At 48.2% G+C, this 20,904-nt stretch overlaps 7 protein-coding genes across 7 annotated transcripts; 3 read left to right on the top strand and 4 right to left on the bottom strand.

Moving 5' to 3' along the window:
* Positions 1 to 2,650: 2,650 nt before the first annotated feature.
* N7459_001810 (glutathione S-transferase family protein) lies at positions 2,651 to 3,511 on the bottom strand (the record flags this gene model as incomplete). The annotated part of the gene is made up of 1 exon (XM_056940995.1): positions 2,651 to 3,511. The coding sequence occupies one exon, from the start codon at positions 3,509 to 3,511 to the stop codon at positions 2,651 to 2,653; it is 861 nt and encodes a 286-aa protein (XP_056805275.1).
* A 1,108-nt stretch (positions 3,512 to 4,619) lies between these two features.
* Positions 4,620 to 6,313, bottom strand: N7459_001809 (sugar porter family MFS transporter; the record flags this gene model as incomplete). Its single annotated transcript, XM_056940994.1, has 2 exons — positions 4,620 to 6,150; positions 6,219 to 6,313. The coding sequence occupies 2 exons, from the start codon at positions 6,311 to 6,313 to the stop codon at positions 4,620 to 4,622; spliced, it is 1,626 nt and encodes a 541-aa protein (XP_056805274.1).
* A 4,057-nt stretch (positions 6,314 to 10,370) lies between these two features.
* On the top strand, positions 10,371 to 12,242 carry N7459_001808 (uncharacterized protein; the record flags this gene model as incomplete). The annotated part of the gene is made up of 5 exons (XM_056940993.1): positions 10,371 to 10,554; positions 10,614 to 11,579; positions 11,636 to 11,701; positions 11,763 to 11,902; positions 11,970 to 12,242. 5 exons carry the CDS (start codon positions 10,371 to 10,373, stop codon positions 12,240 to 12,242), a joined length of 1,629 nt encoding a protein of 542 aa, XP_056805273.1.
* Positions 12,243 to 13,191: 949 nt separating this feature from the next.
* On the top strand, positions 13,192 to 14,634 carry N7459_001807 (uncharacterized protein; the record flags this gene model as incomplete). The annotated part of the gene is made up of 1 exon (XM_056940992.1): positions 13,192 to 14,634. The coding sequence occupies one exon, from the start codon at positions 13,192 to 13,194 to the stop codon at positions 14,632 to 14,634; it is 1,443 nt and encodes a 480-aa protein (XP_056805272.1).
* A 376-nt stretch (positions 14,635 to 15,010) lies between these two features.
* Positions 15,011 to 15,783, bottom strand: N7459_001806 (peroxiredoxin family protein; the record flags this gene model as incomplete). The annotated part of the gene is made up of 5 exons (XM_056940991.1): positions 15,011 to 15,046; positions 15,115 to 15,261; positions 15,320 to 15,483; positions 15,560 to 15,672; positions 15,734 to 15,783. The coding sequence occupies 5 exons, from the start codon at positions 15,781 to 15,783 to the stop codon at positions 15,011 to 15,013; spliced, it is 510 nt and encodes a 169-aa protein (XP_056805271.1).
* Positions 15,784 to 17,330: 1,547 nt separating this feature from the next.
* Positions 17,331 to 18,020, bottom strand: N7459_001805 (uncharacterized protein; the record flags this gene model as incomplete). The annotated part of the gene is made up of 1 exon (XM_056940990.1): positions 17,331 to 18,020. The coding sequence occupies one exon, from the start codon at positions 18,018 to 18,020 to the stop codon at positions 17,331 to 17,333; it is 690 nt and encodes a 229-aa protein (XP_056805270.1).
* A 542-nt stretch (positions 18,021 to 18,562) lies between these two features.
* N7459_001804 (putative MFS transporter) lies at positions 18,563 to 20,376 on the top strand (the record flags this gene model as incomplete). The annotated part of the gene is made up of 6 exons (XM_056940989.1): positions 18,563 to 18,746; positions 18,803 to 18,828; positions 18,883 to 19,168; positions 19,221 to 19,635; positions 19,697 to 20,164; positions 20,217 to 20,376. 6 exons carry the CDS (start codon positions 18,563 to 18,565, stop codon positions 20,374 to 20,376), a joined length of 1,539 nt encoding a protein of 512 aa, XP_056805269.1.
* Between the last annotated feature and the right edge of the window lie 528 nt (positions 20,377 to 20,904).

Raw genomic sequence — 20,904 nt, 5'->3', positions numbered from 1 at the left:
AACCCTAACCCTAACCCTAAACCCTAACCTTTTGGCCCTTAAAAGATATAAATAGATTCTTAACTATTTTACTTTTAGCTATATACTATATTAGTATATATATTTTACCTTATATATCTTTATATATAAATAATTTAGGAAGTTTATTTATCTATAGTAAAAAGAGCTTTTAGAAAGAAAAGGTTAAAAAAGATAAAAATCAGATAGAATTTAAAAAAAGATAGCTAACTAAAAGCTAGAAAAGGTAAATAGGAGGAGATATAAAAGAAAGTATAAAAGAAGACTAGTATTTATATCCCTAATAATAACTAAAATTATATCTTATTTCCTAATTAAGATGTTTATTCACTATTATAATATAAATATATCTATCTAATTATAGATAAAGATTAATTTTTTTTTATTTACTAATCTAGCTAACTAAATACTAACATTATAGCTATTTATAGCTACTTTACTATTTTTTAATATTTACTAGATTTTAGCCTTACTAATTAGTGTCTAGGATTAATATCTTAGTTTTCCCTATAATTAACTATATATAGTAGTTACTATATAACTAGGTATATACACTATATACCCTAGAAGCTATCTTTCTAGTAATAGGTAAAGGCCTTAGTGCTTTAAAAGTATCTACACTAAATAGATATATATTCACGCCTTTACTATTATATTAATATAGCCTATACTATATATATTAGGGCTTATACTATATTTCCTTTATTTATATCACTATATAGACCCTAGGTCTATAGCTTCTTTAATAAAAACAGTACTTCAGGAGGATTTAGGTATAAGTGCTTTATTATATAAGGATATACTCAGATCTAGTAGGGGAGGATATAGTCTAGGAACCTAGGATCTATATAAGTGGTTTCTTTAGTAACTATATACTCCTATATGGTCATATACTTAAGCACTCTTCCCCTTAACTTAGAAATATCATACTGTTCCTGCTTCACAAATCTCACTATATTAACTATATATAAATAGCTTAGTATTATTATATTTATTATAATAATTCCTATATCTAAAACTATATTTAGCTATCTTACTATAGTTAAAGATATCTTTATTAAGATTATAGAGATATTACTGCTAGAAAGAGACTTATTAATAAAAGTAACTAATATTATTAAAGTTACTAAGGACTTAGTTATAATAAAAAAGGAGCTATTTAAGGTAAAAAAAGATTACTATTTACTAACCTAGAACTAGCTAAAAAAATTTAGCTTTTAGTGTAAGAGGTACTTTAAAAGGCTTAATAGGTCTAATATTAAATAAAAATAGCTTAAAAAGAAAATAGAAATATTAAAATCTACTTAATATCTCTAGTTTTTAATATTTTTTATCTAAATAAAACCCTATACTTATTTACTATATAGGACTAAATAATAATAATAAAGATAGTTATTATAGATATATATTATATATATATAAATTATAAACTATAATTATAATATACTTTATATTACTTATTTAATTATAATAATATTAAATAGTATTGCTATACTAATACTTAAATTAATACTAATATAATCTTTACTAGTGTGGTCTCAGGACCCCTATTAATATATAAGCTGCGGCAGGGTGAAACCATTCAGATGGTTTCATTCCTGGACCTTTTAGTCTATGGGAATAGTGGTTATCCGCAGCACCGCGTTTTCTCACTAGCTAGAATATTAAAATATAGATTATCTACTATAGGATAGTGGGATAGACCTAAAAAGGATGCTAGTGAAAGAAATATTAAAGAAACTACTAGCCTCTAACTGGTTTATTAACTACTTAATTTAAATATAGCTTACTTAGGATATACCTTTATATATATTCTAAAATTAAAATAGTTCTACTAAAGTTATATAGAGTAAGAATAATTAGTGTTAAGTATATCTAGGGTTAAGGAGGGCGGTGTTATTAAATACTAAATTAGGAAGGGTAGTGTCATTAAATACTATATTGGGTTAGTTATGGGCCTATTCTGCCGGCTACCACAGCACTAAGCAAGGTATCTTTGACCATTAATATCTACACTAAACCACACACTACTCACGAATAGAGAGTGTATTTTTGTAGAGCTGGCTAAGCCCTACGGGATAGTACTTTTTACGACGAAAAAGAGCAATATTAGATGGTGAATCCGTTTCCCGAAATTTGGCCTCTAGACTTGACTACGGCCAGATGACTCGGAAGAATGCCAGATCTCGTCAGGCACATATGTTTCTCCGTTTTTCAGGATTTGAAGGCCCACGGCACCTCAATTTGCCGAAATTGTCCTATCGGAGGCTCACTTCTCGTGCTTGGTATCGATAGTCGGGATGGTCTGCACCAGGACATGAAAAGTTTCCTCCTTCTCCAAGAATTAGTTCATTAAACAAATCAAGTCATCTTCTGCCTTGCCTGATCATACTCCATGGCACTTTTATAGGCCTGCCTGCGTCACAGCCGAGTTCTAGGCGTATATAAGCCACATGCAAGAAACCAGGAGGCCCCCTAAAACCTTCTTGAGATAATGAATTTACTAGGCGGAACTTGGCTGGGACTACGCAAAGCATGTACTCTTCACACCTTCAGATTCGATCACTCAGTGTTCTGCTCCAGGATAACACCTGCTCCTTGCTCGTAGGTAATCTTCTGTTGGCCACGTAAACTAGGAAAGCGACCATTCCTTGTCCTCGCCCTGTCCCTCTAACCAGGGCAAACAAGCCTCGTATAGATCCTTAATTTCACCGCTGCCCAAGCCCAAGATCTTCTCAAAGAGCTCTTTATCGAAACGTTCAATAAACGCCAGTTGGGACGCATATACCAAATCTGCATATCCAGCCTTTTCGCCTTCGAAGAATGGGCCTTTCTTGCTTTCTGTTCCGTGCAGCATTTCGATCAGTGTCGCGGAATTGGTTTTGACTAAATTCCACAAATTGTCCAGACTCTCCTTGTCCGTCGGCCGCACTTCGGACAACGGCTTCCCAAGAGCAGCAGACCGAGTCTGGTGGAAATACCTCTGTCCCCTCGGATCCAGATGGTCCGGCACGCGCGGTATAATAAGTGGTCGAAAACCGGGCTCTATGAGACTCATAATTTTGGTCACAGCGATAAGCAGTGCGTAGCTGGCGTCGCCAGATGGGAAAAGCGGCGGGGACGGGAACACCTTATCGAGGTGCATAGCAATAGTAAGTGAATCCATCATGGCTCCGTGGGGATTAGAGATCACAGTTGATTTATGAATGATTGCTGGCAGCGTGTATGGTCTGCCCTGTTCATTAGGCGGTACACTCAAGCCGGTGAGTATATCCTTGATGTCCGGGTAGGAGATCCAGCTCTGGACGTAGGGTATGCCCTTGAAGTTGAGCACTGCTCGAGTCTTGAGAGTGTTGTGGGACCATGATTTAGAAGCACCTAAATCGGCATACGTTAGGTTCGGATGTCCTATGGTTGAGCCATTTGAACGCGGGGTAGCATGCGGACCTGGTTGATCGGAGAAGAGGTCGAAGAAGTGAACGGGATCGGCCATGACGGAGTGTTTTTTGTTTTTTCTTTTTCTTTCGTCTGCTTGCAAGATGTGATATTCAGGACGCAGTTTGTGGAGGTCACAAATGTGTTTAGATCTGATCGGTCGCTGCCCAGGTGGTTTTCGGTGGCGTTGTCAGCACAGATGACTCATACAATAGATATTGGAAGGTTCCAGGCTGTATGTGGATGGGTATCAGGATAGGAGGGGACCCGACCAATTGGAATCAAGGAGAAGTCTGTGGTGCTATTCCGCCCAATCTGCCAATTTAGGGGGTGTACGCCTAACTAATCATAACGTACAGGAAAGGATGAATGCGAGTCTCTACACACCTATTCCGACAATTGTGCGGAATATGTTGAATTCCGCATCTGTTTGGCCTGATATTCTAGGCCTTTCAATTTCTTGGCAGTTCGGCACAGTCTTCCGCCATCCTACCAAGTCTTTGTGAAACTATTTGGTCAGGATTGAAATATTCTCGACTACTAAATATTTATATTCAATTCCCAAAGGACATCCAGGAGGGACGGACGCTCTATAGCTATGCTTAGGTACCCTTGATGAATTTGTCAGGGTTATTGTAAGGAGTTAGAGTGGACGATGGATGTAGAATTGACTAAAGGCATATGCAGCAATGTCGGGATACGATGACCCAAAGTCACCCCCAGTTAATTCCACTCGCGCTCAATAAAGCACACAGTAACATATATGCCTAGAAACTTTGTCAGGGCTTTTATTGTGTACGACAATGTGCGAACGGGGAATCCCCTTTTCCTCCATTATGGGATCTCGATTCTATCATATATAAATTCCTCACACTTATTTTCTAGTCTTTGAGTCCGCGCAAGAAGATCAGACCTATTAATCCCAGGCCATGATCGACCCTACAGCATCTTTTGAATAACCACATGCAAATCAAAGATACCAATGTGATTGAATTTCAACTATGGCTTGGAACGGCTAGTCTCCATCGGCAAAATCTCACAGAAAACCAGGCATTGCCGCAAACAGCTTGACTGAGGCCGGATGGATGTAATGAAGAAAATGAGGAAATGAGTTAGACACGAAGAAAATCCCAAGAAGGGGCATAGCCGCCATGTAGTAGCACGGTCTATCGCACCTGAGACGCCTCGGCGGTATCCTTCTCAGTCGATTCGAGTGTTCGTGACATTCCGGCCTCTGCGTGCATATCAGGCAATCTCTCTAGCTGAATGGCACCCTTTTCAAGTTTTCTGACACGTTGGAATTGAACGGTCGTATTCCAAGGTTTCAGGCCTGGGGTTGCAAACATCGTTTCGACGTCTTCTAAGGTCTTGCCTGCAGTTTCGGGGAAGCAGAAGAAGACGTGGACGGTCATGGCAAAGCAGAAAACTCCAAAGACCAAATATGTTTTCCACTTGATATTCTCAAACGCCGGAGGCACAAAGTAAGACAGTGCGAAGTTGAATGCCCAATTCCCTGAGGTGGAAAGGGCCACCGCCTTACCACGCAGTCGCAGCGGGTACAGCTCTGGCGGGTAGATCCAGCTCACTGGACCCCAAGTAGGCGCAAAGCTAGCGACAAACAGGTAGGTACAAGCAATGACTCCCTTGGCGGCGCCCGGTGCTGCTGAAAGATCCCAAGATTGTTCAGGAGTGTGGTTGAGACCACCCGGGGGGGCCGGCTTGCCATAGCAGGCCATGATGCCGCCATTGGCGAACATGAAGATCATCATCAAGGTCGATCCAACAAGCAGGGGGGTACGGCGGCCCCAGCGATCAATGAATATCAATGCCAGAATGGTCATCACGACATTGATCACGTACTGGATAGAAGATGCCACCAGGTTGGCGTTCCCCGAGAGACCAGCCATACCGAACACATACGTGATGTAAAGCATCATGACGTTCATGCCAGTGAGTTGGGACCAGACCTGAGTGAAGACACCAATATGTGTGCGGTACAACATCCGCCCCTTGAAAAGCTCGAGGTAGGAGGCGTCAGCATTCTGGCGCTCAAACTCGACCATGTCTCGAATCTCCTGCAACTCGGTGTGTACGAAGGGGGAATCCTGGTCACCTTTGGCGTGAACCAGAGCCAGCACTTCGTGGGCTTCCTCCCAGCGGTCATGCTTGGCCAGCCAACGGGGGCTTTCGGGCAGCAGGAAGACCATGAAAAAGAGAAAGATTGCAGGCACCATCTGCAGGGCCCAAGGAACCCGCCAGGCAGCGGGGCCTGCAATGAAGCTACATCCGTACGAGACGTAGAACATGATGAGAATACCCCAGGTGATGGCCCACTGCTGGGCGCCAACGACTTGGCCACGCTTACTGGGCTGGGCCAGCTCGGCGACGTAGACCGGGACCTGAGCACTGAGAATACCGACTGAGACCCCGTTGATGAAGCGGCCCACGACGAGCTGGCCAATACTGAACGTAGAGCAAACGATGGCACTACCAATGCACCAGATAATTGAGCCAGCCTGAATGGCGCGCTTGCGACCTAGCCGATCTGTCAGGATACCAGAAACAAGTGCACCGACGAAGGAGCCACCCGGCATGGAAGCCGAAATGCCACCCTGGTTACTCGAAGTGGGACCACCACACCTGTTGTCCGAGATATCTGTCTGGTTGAAGAAGCACTTGTACTGCTGAGTTCCTAAGCTGTGTTGAGGGACAGTTAGCACACTTGATGACGGGATACCAGCTAGGTGGATGTGAGCAGTACATACATTGCGGACATGGATGCGATGTCAAAGCCAAAAAGTGCACCGCCGATGACGGCCACCGTGGTGATAACATAGATGTTTCCGATCACGAAGCCCATGATGGGTTGGAGAAAGGCTAGATGGAAAATGAAGAGGTGCAGAGAAGGGAGGAGGCAAGAGAGGTGAAGAGGAAGAGAGGGAGTAGCGTGGTATAAAGCCTGGGGTCAAGGCGGCAGATGAGAGTCACGGGGCCTGGAGATATGCATTTACTATTTTCTAGTTTTCTATTCTTCCCCCTTCTCCCTCTTAATGTAGCGAGTCCTTTCGGCACTTGCCTTCGCATTGACATTCGCATGTGCGTTTCTGTGTCTCTTTTCAGATTATTTATTTTGCGGGGCTGCGGGGAGTGAGCTTCTGTTGTCCAATTGCCAATCACATCCAAAGCCACTAAGCAACACTAAAACCCATTCGAGGACCCTTTCGCGCTGCATGCACTGTCCTGATATGCATATCCGCCTCGCAGCATGCCGGCTCCAGCAATCAGCCTTCGCCTACCTAAGATGCTCCATATTCCGTACCTCCCTCCCGTTCACCTCCCGTCGTTGACTTCCAAGGTTGCATCTTCGCTGACTGTGTCCTATGACAGCCTCCAGTGTCACTCCCTCCAATCAAAACGCCATGCTGGCGCGCTCGGATGGTCCTGCTCTTCTTGGCCACGGCTAGCGCATGCACCCCGGGGTGTCGCCTTGCACGCCACATGGTTTCATTGCCTTAGAGAACATCCCGGGGCGTGGATTTGCGTTATGAATGCATCCTTTCTTTAGACTCCTCAAAAGTCCTGGTGTCTTGTGATCGCCCGCGCGCCGCGCGAAAGAAGAGGCATATTCCTCAGAAGAAAAACCAAGGGATCTCAGCAACAACTGCTGCCACTATAGTTCTGTCTTCTCTTCTACCCAATAGTACACAGGTGCTAGTTCGTCAACGGGACTGACGCTGGTGGCTGGCAACTTGGAAATTCGGAATCACTCTGATGAACATGACGATTTCGATTGTAACCGCCAAGCCGGAAACATCTGATCTGTGGAGGTAGTATCTTCCTCCATTGATCCCCTTCTCCTCCCTCCTCTGCTCGAATTGATGCCCTGTCCCGTTCGGACCCCGTTACTAACTTCCTTCGCCCGATTTTGTGTAGGATCTACGGCCAGAGAGTTGCGCCAAAGCCACCCAAGCCAACCACCAGCTCGTTGGCAACCGCGTGATACTTGGCATGACCCGCATGGCACTTCCAAAGACCTGCTATCACTCGTGGATGCACGACATGGTATAGCGACAAGGGCCCTTCCTAAGACAACCCTACCAACCACTCGTCCATGCTCGCAATGGAATTCAAAGAGACATCATCCCTGTGCCATTTGCCCCAACAGCGCAACCTGAATTTCCCCAGTCCCATGTCGGCGAATGGACCTTGGATCTGCAGATCTTCATACAACTCTCAACCGCCGCCCGACGTGGGCTGGAGCCTTGGTGCTACTCCGGTGTAATGTAAGCATGTCTTCGCAGTCAAGGAGCCAAAGGAGTTGCTCGAGGAATGCAGCACCAGTTTTCGTTACAATGGTGGCAGACAATCCGAAAAGATTATCAGACCGGAAGACGTGAATGGGCGAGTGGTTTTTATGGATATATGGGGCCATTTACTTTCGTTGGGCGATTATATAATCGCGCTATCTAACTAAGTGGAACGCTTCTGTTTATTTCTACCCAAGTTAGATGTCGCAGAAGTGATATCAGTCACTGCCATACCTCACGACTGACCCTATGCTGCGGGTCGAAGCATTCCATATCATGACCGAGTTCTAAGTTCCAAGATCTCAAGTTGGTGTATTGTCTGTCTATGAACGGCTCAGCCCCTTTGGTACACACAGATCCAGTCAAGGCACGACTAGTCTCGTAGGATGAAGACTTTGGCGTAGAATCGAATATTACTGATATCTCAGTGTCATTTCAGTTGAACCGGCCGATGCTTAAGCAAATTCTATGCCATAAAAACTTCCAAGGAGCATACCCAGACAGATCCGATCTATGAACGACCGCTCAAGTATGAGTAGCTGTTCAAAGTTGGTTTTCCCGTGGTCCCGAGTTCCTTACCCAGCAGGACTATACCGAATGCCATTCATTTTCCCAGTACTGTCTGGAAGCGATTGTGCGACGGATGACAACAGCTACAACGACGAATCGTACATCGCCATCACATCCCTTCAAGTTATGAAGCCACTCTAGAAAGGATGTTCAAAAGGCATACAGGCCATAGCCAGGAGGTCAACGAACTTTCAACTGGTCACTGATATAGCCGGCAGTGGTATCAAAACCTGTGGAGGATACCAATGACATACCAGGGCTTTCAAGTGGCGACGTAGAGTTCTGGCAGTGATAACACATAGAGCTTCTAGGGGCGTCTCTAATGGAATCCGGTTTACTTTAGGGGCACTGGGCTGACTGGAACAATGAGCGCAATTTGGGAGCCTATAAAAGCTACTTCGGCTATGCAACTTCCTTGGTCGGTAATTCGTCTAAAGCGCCACAGCCGCGTCTTGAGAGACCTAAGTTGCCTGCCAACTTTCTACTACTCAAATCAAGGATCGTAGAGAAATACCTTGTTCAGATTCTAGAACACTGGGTGTTATTCTAGTCACTGATTCCGTCTTAACTTTAATTGGATTTTGAAAGAATATTTTCTTTCTACTCACGCGCTGTCTTCTCATGGAAGCTCAATATTGTGCCGCCGAGTCCATTGGGAGAACGCTTATAGGTCTCTATCTAGGTAATGCAGAAATTTTCAAAAGGCCAAAGCTATCTCCTAACCAGCTCCCTGTCCTATGAATATCTATTGGCACTATAGTGGGAGTATAGAGAAAAATACAAACACCAATGAAATGTATTTTTAGAGTGATAGTCCAGAGACTAGGGAGTTAGGCATTATTTAGTCGTCTCGGATATCTATAACCTCTAGTATTTCAGGATTGTCTTAGATAGGCTTATACAATTTGCCGCTTTTCTCCAATCTTCGGTTTTGTCCTCAACTGTTTAATAGTGTTATATCCCATGCATGCTACTTATATCGGGCCTTGATCGCTGGAAGGGATCAACATAGTATTCTTTTGGTTCAGTAGTACGTGAATATATATGTCTAGGCGTAGCTTGGTAAGTAGGTATCAAAGCTCACTATTACTCTACTACAGGTGTGTCTTGACTCTGAGTCTGCGCTCTTCCTAGATTAATCCTTTTATTTTCACCTGGGATAGATAAAGCTTCTCCCTCTTTACTATCAAGGTATAAAGTTACCTAGGTTTTGCTTTGGTGTTTGAGGAATCTTCAAAGTGCGGCGGTTATTTTCAGCAAATCCAACAGAGACGCTGCTGTCTGTATAATATGGTGATTGGATATACACGTACTAAGTCTAGATTAGATAGGTTACATGAAATAGTTAACATGGTATTAATTACGGGTGGAATACGAGATGATCTACAGGAGACATAAAGATATGACCTGGTCCCTTTAGCCCCCACGACGATTAACTGCAGAGAGGCATTATGGCAGGGAGTTCGAACCGTGCCGCCCTTGTATGCCAAGAGTAGTAATCAGCCCCCAAATTGCGATAGACAAGAATATTATACGAAGCACTCGCGACAAGTATCAAAGCTAGGGATCCACTCCAGATCTGTTGGCTTTTTTTTTGTTTAATTATAGTCAACGTACAGAATCTTGTACTGACTAGTCGGGCTATCTAGGCCCTACTATATCGATTCTCACTGATTGGTTCATAAAGGGATGAGGCGTGCAACAAAAGTGTCAGAATTGGGATCAATAAAGCATAAGGCACAAAGACAGTCTCAGTCATCCCTGCCACCTCTCATCACGAACACGAGGTCGGGATACTTGGCCTGTCGATCAGCAAGTTCTCGATTGGACACTATAGTGTAGCGGAAGGCTACTGACATCGCCCGATCTCATCCCCATCCGTCCATATGAAGGTTTTTGCTCTTCGAATACGATGTCCAGCGGGGCTGTGATACATTCCCAAATCAAATATAAATGAAGCTCTTTCATCACACCTCCGGTTGGCATTCGCATTGAAACATTGTGCAAAGCGTGTGGTCTACGGCCCCGCCGCAGACTAGGATGAAGATTTGGCCCCTTGAACTCCTGGTATACAGCCTCTACCTGGTCTCCCAGCTTGATTTCTGTCTCTCGTTTGAGCTTCAGCCAGTGGGACCACGGCAAGTGAACTCTGCAACACATGCTGCAAGAGACAAAGATCTCTCCGGGCTCGACCTGCTCAGTATCGAGTCCTTTCTCTGGGGTGGTAAGCTCCCTTCTGCTGACTCTATCGGGGAGACTTCAAATCTAAGCCGTCATATTCAGGATCTCAAAATGATCGCTCCGCCGTGGGCAATTTCACGGTTCATATGCCTGGACAGACTGAGCACATAATCTCGATGGAAAGGTTTCAGCCGTTCCTCGAGTCGACCCATTGCACGAACCAGAGTGTCACACTAAGGTTCCGGAACGAGAGGTCCTTCCAATATGGCCAGCGGATCTGGCAATGGGTCAACGAGGCGGATGAACGGAATTTTGTGGTTGTTGCTGGGCAGGGCCATTGCGGCTGGAACGAGGACCGGCTGCCCTTCGTGGTCTCCAACGTGTCATTTCTGGCTGAGAATCAGACCATCCGCCTCAATGGCCATGCTTCCGATTGGAAGACTGTGGCTCACACCTACGAGCTCTTCGTCGGGGGCCATCCCGCGGGAGCCAAGCGCGACTGGGATCACACTTTCTCCCTGGACTTCAGTCATCCTTTTCCCCTCAGCCGCAAGTCGTTCTCGGTCGGCGACGCCACCTTCACGTACGACTGCGAAGAATGTGGGACGACCGGGGAGTTTGAGTTTTCATTTCATATCACAACCGAAGCGTTCAGGCCGACGGGGGTTTCCATGACTCTGAGCCCTCACGGAGTTGCGGCCAACTTCAATCCCCGGCTGGGGCTCAGCGCCAATTTCACCGGGGCGAAATCGGACGAGGTCGAGCTGGGCAAGATTCCGATCGACGGGGTGACCATTCCCGGTGGCGTGTTGGACCTCGGTCCAGAGATTGTGTTCAGTCTGGGATATGGACTTGAAGCGGTGGTTGGCACAGCGGGAATCGCCACGGGGGTGTCGGTGAGCCTGACAGATGCGGCCGACCTGACCTTCGACCTGACCTCTCCGGACGTGTCTGCGAGTGGCTGGACCCCCCATGTATCCAAGAAGCCGATGACTCTCGACGCTTCGATCAGCGGCTCCATCCAGATCAATGTCAAGGCTGCGGTGGAATTGTCATTGGAGGCGCTCGGTATGTCCGCACCATACAGAAGCAACCATCGTGCGTCCATACTTACCTGAAGCCAGATACCGGATTTCAAATCGGTCTCGACCTGGAGCCCTGGGCCGGGGCAACTCTGACTTTGGGATCTGGTGAGTGAGCCTCTCGAATATCGGTCTTACTGCCGAAGGCATTTCCACTCACTACCGGTAGGGTCCGAAAGTGTGTGTCCCGAGGACTCAGAGCCACATCATGTTGGCATTCAAGTCGCCCCGTCGGCCGGCGTCAACCTCAACGTTGAGGCCTCCGAAGCTGGTGGCGAGGGAGATCCATTCTTAAGCACCGCGATTGCGGTAAGTTACCAATTGTTCATCGACGTTGCTCTCGGAGCCAGAAGTACTGATCGCTGGTCGTCTCCAGTCCGTCACCATTCCGCTACCTTCCATGTGCACCGGCTTTGGGTCTCCGCCCACCGTGGTGAAAGAGAACGCTTATTCCGGATCGCGGCAGCGCCAGTCCTCGTCCCCGCCGGCGCCGTCCTCGTCGCGCAACCCGCGGCGCCCGCCCCTCACCATACACCCGCATCCACACCACTCCACCACCACCTCCACGCCTTCGAGCCCCGAGTTCTCGCCCTATCATCGCCGAGCACATCTCGCTGCGACCAGGAAAGACCGGGGAGCCCACGCGTGAACGAGGGAGGGGATTTTTGCCATTCGGTGGCCCATGACGGGAGACTGCCGAAGAACAACATCGCGCATCTCCACCCGCCGGACTTGGCGGTCCCTCGTGCATATTCGGACCGAACAGAGCGCGACCGTAGCACTAGTGTGTCCCATCGGGCCATTGCCACGGCGGTACATCAGGATCAGCTCGGAGTTTCGCAGCAGGGGAGAGCAGTCTCAGCCCACACCCAGCGAGTGACAAGTCCTGATGGGAGATCGGGCTCGTCGGGAAAGAGAACAAGAGCAAATGGCAGGCAAACGCGGCGGGGCCGATAAGTTTAATTTCCGCCACGCTTGCATATATAGTGATTGACATGTGTAGAATGTCACTAGATTATACATATACTACTACACTGATCGTTATAATATCTCTGTACTACGACGACTTCGCGGGGAAGAATGTTATCACGTATCATCGCCTCGGCTGACTTGACTGTTTCGACCCCCAAGCGCCGCCACAGAAACCCGCGGGGCTTTGTCGATCCCACACTATATATACTATAGATCCTTAAATGTCTGCGACACCCGGCCGTTTCGGGCGGCGACTTTGTCAAGGCCTAGTGGAGTATGAAAACTCAGCGGCGTTCAACTGTCCGCTGGCGCCACTCGCATCTCCACCAGAGACCCATTGCTAGCCCGGCACTGGCCAATGTCTGCGCTTCGATCGCCCCGACCAGTGGCTCGACTTAGGGCTGCAGAGATATATACAGTACTGCCTTCCAGAAGCCCGTGGCTGCACGGCGACAATCCCCGATAAGCCCGCTTATCGGTGGATGCCTCTCGTTTTGACTTTGGGTTGGTTATTTTTCGCCTCGCCGGCCACACTGCGCAGGCCTTCCTTTTTATTTCGTTCTTTCGCTCTTCATTGCTTCCATGAGGTGATTGCGTCAAACCCGGCCTTCCCTTTGCATGCCACTATGGCTTGCGCTCTACCAAACGATGTGCTCCTCATGGTCGGAGAGCAGCTCAACCAGCGTACAGATCGCTGGAAGCTGATCTTCGTCTGCCGCCGATTCCACGACCTATTCCTTCCTCTCGTCTACCGAACCGCCCTCCTACACAACTGGCGAGCCGCCAGGTCTTTTTTCAATGCTGTCACCACCCGACCATCACTAGCGAACGCCGTCCGAGAGCTGAATCTCAGCGGTTGGCAATCGGCACCCATCTCCAACACCGATCGGATGGAGCTCAAGGCATCGGTGGCGTTGCAGGAATGGGTCAAGACATCATCCCATTCGCAGGAGGAAATGGCCCAATGGGAACGGGGCCTTGAAAATGGCCTTGGGGACACATGGATTGCGTTGCTGCTGCCTCTGTTAAACCAACTTCGACAGCTCCACTTGGTGTATGTTTCCCAGACACCGTGTTTGAATCGCACCATGCGGCGTGCGATCAGCCGCGAGAGACCATTCAAATCGAACCCTGCATTCCGACACCTGCGCGAGGTCTCGCTCCATCGCCGTGGTCATATCGAAGATTCCGAACCTCGGGAGTACTCCGACGGCACCAATGGACCATCTTCGGATCTTGTGTTGTCATTCTTCAAACTACCCTCCATGCGCTCGGTCGTTGCCAATTCGGTGGTCGATCCGAGCATCGTTCCAACTGGCAATGACGACGAGGACAACAAGCATGTCAATGAGCAAGATATTAGCGAGCCGCCCGCTGGATTCTCGTCGATCAGCGAGATTGATCTGCGCGCTAGCAGTGGAAATCACGGCATGGATGCATTGGTTGCCTCCTGTGCCGACTTGAGGTCCTTTAAATATCAACATTCAGATTCACATGTCGATTCTCACGGCTATCAGCCGACTGCCTTTTACCGGTCTTTGACTCGAAGCAAGGGAACTCTCCAAACGTTGTGGCTGGACCACTATGGCGATCACTACCCCTTCACCGCTGCTGGCCTAAACCAAACCCACGACGAATGGTTTGGATCGTTGGCCGACTTCGCTGCTCTGCGGGAGATCCGAATCCGACTGCCGAACCTCTTGGATATACGGTACCAAAACGAGCCCACTACGCCTTTGCTGAACTGTCTCCCATCGTCTCTGGAGGCCCTTTATATTGAGGGATGTGAAGAAAGACATGTCTCGATCCTAGCATCACAACTGCAGACAGTCATCAAAAATCGCCGTGCGCGCATGCCTAAGCTGACACGCGTCGATATCGAAGGGGCTTTCCGGAACGCCACACCCGAAGAGTCGGGCGATACCAGCGGCTTGCCCTTGGAAACTCCCGACAGCACAATCAAAAGTAAGGTCCTACAAGCTATGGAGCCACTGCATGTGGATTGTCTTACAGCGGGTGTGGAATTGCATCTCCACGATCGCGCTTTTGTCCATACTCCACCTGTCTAAATTTCTGGAACGGGGTTGCAGTATTTTCTTTTTACTTTTCTTGATTCATACCGGCGATATTATACCATTTGGCATTCTGCATGATAGATATCTGTATTTGGTCTGATGTCTTTGCGCCTGATATGCTTTTCTACAACTTGCCTTGGCTTTTATACATAGAAGAAGACTGAACGATAGACATGGTTTGTGCCGATTCATTTTATGCGGGTTTTCACCTCGATGACATGAATTCATATAATGCCGCATTCTCCTCCTGTCGTGATCTTGTAATTTACTTTCTCTATGGGACGCTAACGAGTGTGCTTCATAATAGCATATTGGAGTGCTTAGGGTACGTGATTGCTCGGCAGAGATGTGCAGTTTGATTTGACGCCGTTTACAGAGAGGCAAGAACGGCATCAGCACCCGATTTCTGTAACAAAAGCAAAGCTTCTTAGTGAGTCTCCTCCCCGGGAGTCGTATGTGATTGAGGTTGCTTACCTTCACAACACCCCTCTCGGTCTCGATCTGCGCATAGCCAACCTTGCCGTGGTCGATGACAATCGCATAGCGGCCCGTCCGGCCTGATGCTTCATCTGCCCAGCCAATGCTCTTTGAGAACTTGGCATCGGGGTCAGAAAAGAAGAGCTGTTAGAAATCAGATCATCAGTGATGGATTTGCGGAACAGGGAAAGGATCAGCTCACAATCTCGTCGCCACGGACTTTATTCGCCTTTCCCCAGGCGCTCATCACGAACGGGTCGTTGAACGCAACCACCGCCACAATGTCGACGTCCTTCTCACGGAGTTTGGGCAAGTTCTGGATGTACCCGGGCACATGGTTGACGGAGCAAGTCGGAGTGAAAGCACCTATTGGATATCGGGCGTTAGTTAGTCGCCTAAACTAGCGCCAGGGAAGGTGGTGATCTTGATGAGTTGATCTTACCAGGCACTGAGAATAGAACGACCTTCTTGTCCGCCCACTCCTGCGAAGCATTATAGTTGATGGGGATGCCACAGGCAGTAATATCACCGTTCTCTTCAGTCCATGGAATATACCTAATCACATCGACAGTTAGCGACTAGGACTAGATTTGTTCTGGCTTGGGACAAGTCTCACTGGAAGACGACGTCACTGGGGAACGTGTCACCGGGCTTGAGAGTAGTCATTGTGGGCGAGTCTGGGACAATCACCGGGAGTCGAGTGTAGAGAGAGAGGGAAAGGAAGAGAGACGCGGGGCAGGGCGAGTCTCGATAAGCGGGGGGGGGGGGACCTTGGAAGCTGGGGGCTGATTAATGCGCGGAGCTCACCGACAACGGATATTCATTTCTCTTTTTCTCTTTTCTCTGTCTATATTTGAAACTAGACCGGATCATGGTTTTAACCAGTCTGGGTGGGTAGAATCCAACCCTGCAGACCCGAGGTGCCATTCGGCTCTCAAGGCGACCCCGCCGTCCTCGATGGAGATCACAACATCATCCCTTCAAGCACGCCACCAGAGAGCAAGTTCGATCAAATTGGCTCAACGGAGCGAAGGACTCAACATTTGTCATAAAGCAAAGTTCCAAGGCCACAACGGCAACATCGGATATCATGCCTCAGGTGCTAGCATAACATATCGTGCTTTTCCGATGCCTTCAACGCTCCCAGTTTCAACCCTCACGCTGGCTTTCTCATTTCCGACCGTGAATTGCGGAGGGCCTTCTCAACTGTTCGATAAACCTCCTACGCTTTTTTCTGCGTCCAAGCGGGACTCTGGAATCCGATTGGTGCCTCTGCATAGCGACCATCAATCTCGAATGTGTCTCGGTTCGAAGGCATTTCATCAGCAGGCCTTGATCAGCTACGGGCCTTCTCTGTCATATACCAGCTTCACCTCCCTTCTCCAATACGCTTCGCAGTCGGCTGGTCGACTCTGATTCGTGTTTGAGGGCATGTTGTTCGCTCCAGTTCAGGTTTGATGAGCGATGCTGCACAATTGGCTTCAGAGGTATCAGCGAGAAAAATCTCAGGTATCCCCCCTAAAAGTGCTATCCCGAATTCTACATCATCGGCGACTAGATGACGTACAATCTCAATACTCTACAGGCGGTCTTGCTCTCGCTTCTATGACTGTTCTACGGGCTGCTGGAGAAGTTTCCCGAGAATGGGGCCTACCAGAACCTCGGATACCCGCTCCCGATACTAAAGATACGGAGTCAGTTAAAGGACGACTTTGGTTTGACATCAACTAAGTCTTCTCTTATTGTCCTGTACCTGCTCACTGTATGTATAGGTTAGGATACTACTGCCGGTCCCGCATGGGTTAGCTTGCCACCTAGGTATTTTTCTTTTGTAGTTACTACTAATTTATCCCTATGTCACCTTTCCTAGTAAATCAATATCACGCTGATTCCAAACTATGCTCGTGGTACGCACAAACATATACAATAAAGCTTCTCCGATCTCCCTTATCCAGAGAATGTTGCTAACTTTCCAAGTTTCATGCCAGTAGTCTAAACCTTTGCCACAAGAACGCCACGGTAGCGGATTTTTCCGTTTTCTAGAGTCTTCAAACTCTCTTGGGCACCTTCCAGGGTCATTGGAAATGTCATTTTCAGGGGCTTTATGTGGTGGAAAGCCGCAAATTCGAGCATGTCGTGGTGCACCTGTCTTGAGGAAACGATTCCACCCTGCACTCAGAGCTCATTCGACAACAAAGGCATATATGGAATTCTCAGGTCATCAAATCGTCAATAGGCCTCTCCAGCTTCAATTCCCTGGCCCCTTTTGTTGCATAGAACTCAGTGGCTCCCAGATCCCGCGCCTCCTCTTGCTTGCTGTCAGTGCCCGAAAATACGATAACTTGACAGCCCATCTTCGCGGCAAACTGGATGGCGAAGTGACCCAGACCCCCGACTCCGACCACACCAACCCGCGCGGTCGGCCGCACCTGAGCGACATCGAGTGCGTTGATGACAGTCGATCCGCCGCACATCAAGGGACCCGCATCCTCGTTGCTGATGTTGTCGGAAATCTGGAAAAGAAATGTCTCGCGCCAGACGGCGTGTGTTCCGAATGAGCCTTGATCGAGATCGGCCGAGCCATACATCTTGCGCTCCGCACAGAGGGTTTCCCAGCCCGTCAGACACTGGCGACAATGTCCACAGCAATCGTGCTCGTATCCCCAGGCCACGCGGTCGCCTTGTTTCAACAGCTTGGTCTCTGGGCCGGTCGATTCCACCACACCGGTCCCTTCGTGGCCAAGCGCCATATCGGCGTGCCGATAATGAACGTCGGTAAAGCAGACACCGGAGTGGGTGATTCGAACGAGCACGTCGTCGCGCTTCAGGTCATCCCGACGAGAAACCTCTTGACGGATGGTTCCATCGGGAGAACCTCTAAACACGGTGAAGTTGATAGTCATAACGGTGATAGGTGACCAACGCAGGTCAGATCTGGCTCATAAGGTCTTTCTTTTATAGTTAGCAGACTATTCTCTTGCGTCACTTACGAACGAAAATGGACCGGGAAAGGAAGCCCTTGCAGTCGTGTTAGAATCCCCCGAGCTACATTTTCCTGCAAATCCACTTTCTGTGCATCGTTCAGGGTGAAGCAATCGGTGATGTAATTTGGTGGGCCTTGTAGTTAGTTACGCCGTCCCGAACGGGGATACCGATTTCATCATCTCTATGAGATCAGGGTCTCTCCATGGATAAATCGGTAACCACCTCCCTAGCCAGGCAATAACTGTAATCATCGATGGTTGCCTATCAGATGGACGACCTTACCGCCCTGACGAGCTCCGATACTCGCTGAATCTGCCGGTCTTTCAAGGCGGTCAATGTCGCGATACCGGTCGTCCCAATTAGGAAGGTCTCGAAAAATCGATCTTCTGGGCTCATTTATTTACACGTTCCAACGGAACATCTGAGGCTGTGGATTGACCATCGAGTCATTTTGGATGCCATGACGCAGCTTGAGATGATTCAATTGTACGGTGTTGGCAGCGGTGCCAATGAACCCACGCCCCCAGCCGAAAAGGATGCTGCGTTGGCGGTGGTAAGCGATGTGGCCCAGGAAATCGATCCGGTGGTTGCGAAGAGAGTGCTGAGGAAAATCGACATGTATTTCATGCCTGCTATGCTGATAGGTGAGTTCCCTCATCCACACACGAGAAAAGGCTCTGACAAATCGATCGTTCTTCAGGGTATGGAATAGTGTACTACGACAAGGTGAGCAAAAAAAGGTTGTCTCGCACTATGGCGGTCAACTTACGTGCGTGATAGGCGATTTTGGGCAGCGCCTCTCTCTTTGGCATGACAACGGATCTCTCCTTGGCGGTCTACGACCATTCCACATCCCCGCCATCAGTAGATACATCGCGTCTCAGCTGGGCAACATCAATCTTTTATTTTGGGATGCTGGCCGGTCTCTACCCGATGACGTTGACTTTGCAAAAGTTCAACACTCGCCATGTTCTTGGTCCAGTCGTTCTCCTGTGGGCCGTTGTTTGTGCCGCCACGGCTGGCGTTACATCCTGGCGAGGCTTGTTTGTGCAGCGATTCTTCCTTGGTGAGTCTCTCGTCGACCGGAGACATTGACCCTTTCGAATAATCATGTGTAGGATTAATTGAGAGCGTGATACCGACGAGTTTCATGATCATTGTCAGTGGCTACTATACGCAAGAGGAGCAAACCCTTCGACAGGCTTGGTGGTTCTCCGGCATAGGCTGGTTCACCATCATCGGTGGAGCACTGAACTATGGATTTGGTCAAATATCTTCGGGCTTACTTACTCGGTGGCAATATATATATATATTCGCCGGGGCTTTAACTTTCCTGTTTGGTCTTTGGTGTTGCACTATGCCCAACTCGCCAGTTTCCGCCTGGTTCCTGACACCAGAGGAACGAAGGGTGGCTGTTGAGCGGCTGCGCAGAGGTCAGACGGGTGTACGGTGTCAACAGATCAAGCTCGATCAGATCAAGGAGTCCCTCACAGATATCAAGATCTACCTGGTAGCTATAATGATGGCGGCAGCGTGAGTCTTCTTCTCATTTTGCATCTTCAGAAACTTGTGCTATGTCCACTGACCCACTCAGGTACACCATCAATGGGGCTATCTCCGGATTTGGACCCTTAATTGTGTCCACATTTGGGTACAACACGCTGGACTCCATTCTTTTCCAATTTCCTGTCGGGGGCATCTGTGTCATCTTTATCCCTCTATGCGGCTATATTCCAACTGTCGTTCCCAACACTCGCATTCCTATGTTGATTGCCTGCTGTCTCCCGGTCATCGCCGGCTGTGTGATGATCTGGAGATCACAATGGGGCTACCAGCCGGCCACTCCGGTTGCGGGTTATGCGCTCACAGGATTCTTCGGCCCGGTTGTTAGTCTTATCATTACCATCGGGGCCAGTAACGTGGCTGGGGCTACCAAAAAGTCGATCATGGCTGCGACCGTCTTCGTGGCTTATACAGTTGGAAATATCATTGGGCCCCAGCTTGTTAAAAGTGGGACAAAAGCCCAACATTATCCAGTGCTATGGAAAGGCATAGTAATCTGGTATGTATCCTGCTTCTGAGGAAAATCATCGACGGTGCTAACGAAACTGCAGTTATTGCATCACCATTGCTGCAGCTCTTGGTCTATACGGCCTGTTGTGGAGAGAAAATCGTCTTCGGGACACCTTTGAGCTCGATGATGTGCAACGTGACAAAATTGCCTTTGATGATCTCACCGACAAGCAAAACCCGTTCTTCCGATACGCGTTATAGCGTCAACTGCCGAGCTCCATCCGCGCATCTACAAGATGCGCACAAACAGTCGAGTAATTTCCGGAAAACATATATGACTTGCAACTTCAACACCAGCTATCACAATCACCTCCTTATTCTCCATGCAGTTATCCCTATGTAGTTTGAAATGCTCTTCTACCTCCAAGACAAACTTTCCCATATCGACCGTATGAATGCCATCTCAGACCTTGATGCGAATCAACCAGTCAAGACTTCCATGATCCTCTGCCAAGCTCTCCAAACATCAAATGGACTATTTCTTGCTTCGTATTCAATGCATGAAGGAGCCCGGGAACCGGGGTCATCTAATATATTTCTCCAAGGGGGCCCCTCTGAGTGGCTTGTCTATATTGATTTTCCGGTAGATGCAGATCGTGTCTTGCTCCAGCGGAAAGCAGAGTGCCCACGAATGGGCTTAACCTCGTTACAGTATGATTCGGGTGGCAAGCCTAGTTCGACTATTCGGGAGCCTCTCAATCTCAATGAATTAACAAATAGAGTATGTGA

The sequence above is a fragment of the Penicillium hispanicum genome (assembly GCF_028827665.1).
Source record: "Penicillium hispanicum strain IBT 35686 chromosome Unknown utg000001l_segment0_segment0, whole genome shotgun sequence".
Taxonomy (NCBI): domain Eukaryota; kingdom Fungi; phylum Ascomycota; class Eurotiomycetes; order Eurotiales; family Aspergillaceae; genus Penicillium; species Penicillium hispanicum.
This window is presented reverse-complemented; position numbering and strand designations above follow the sequence as displayed.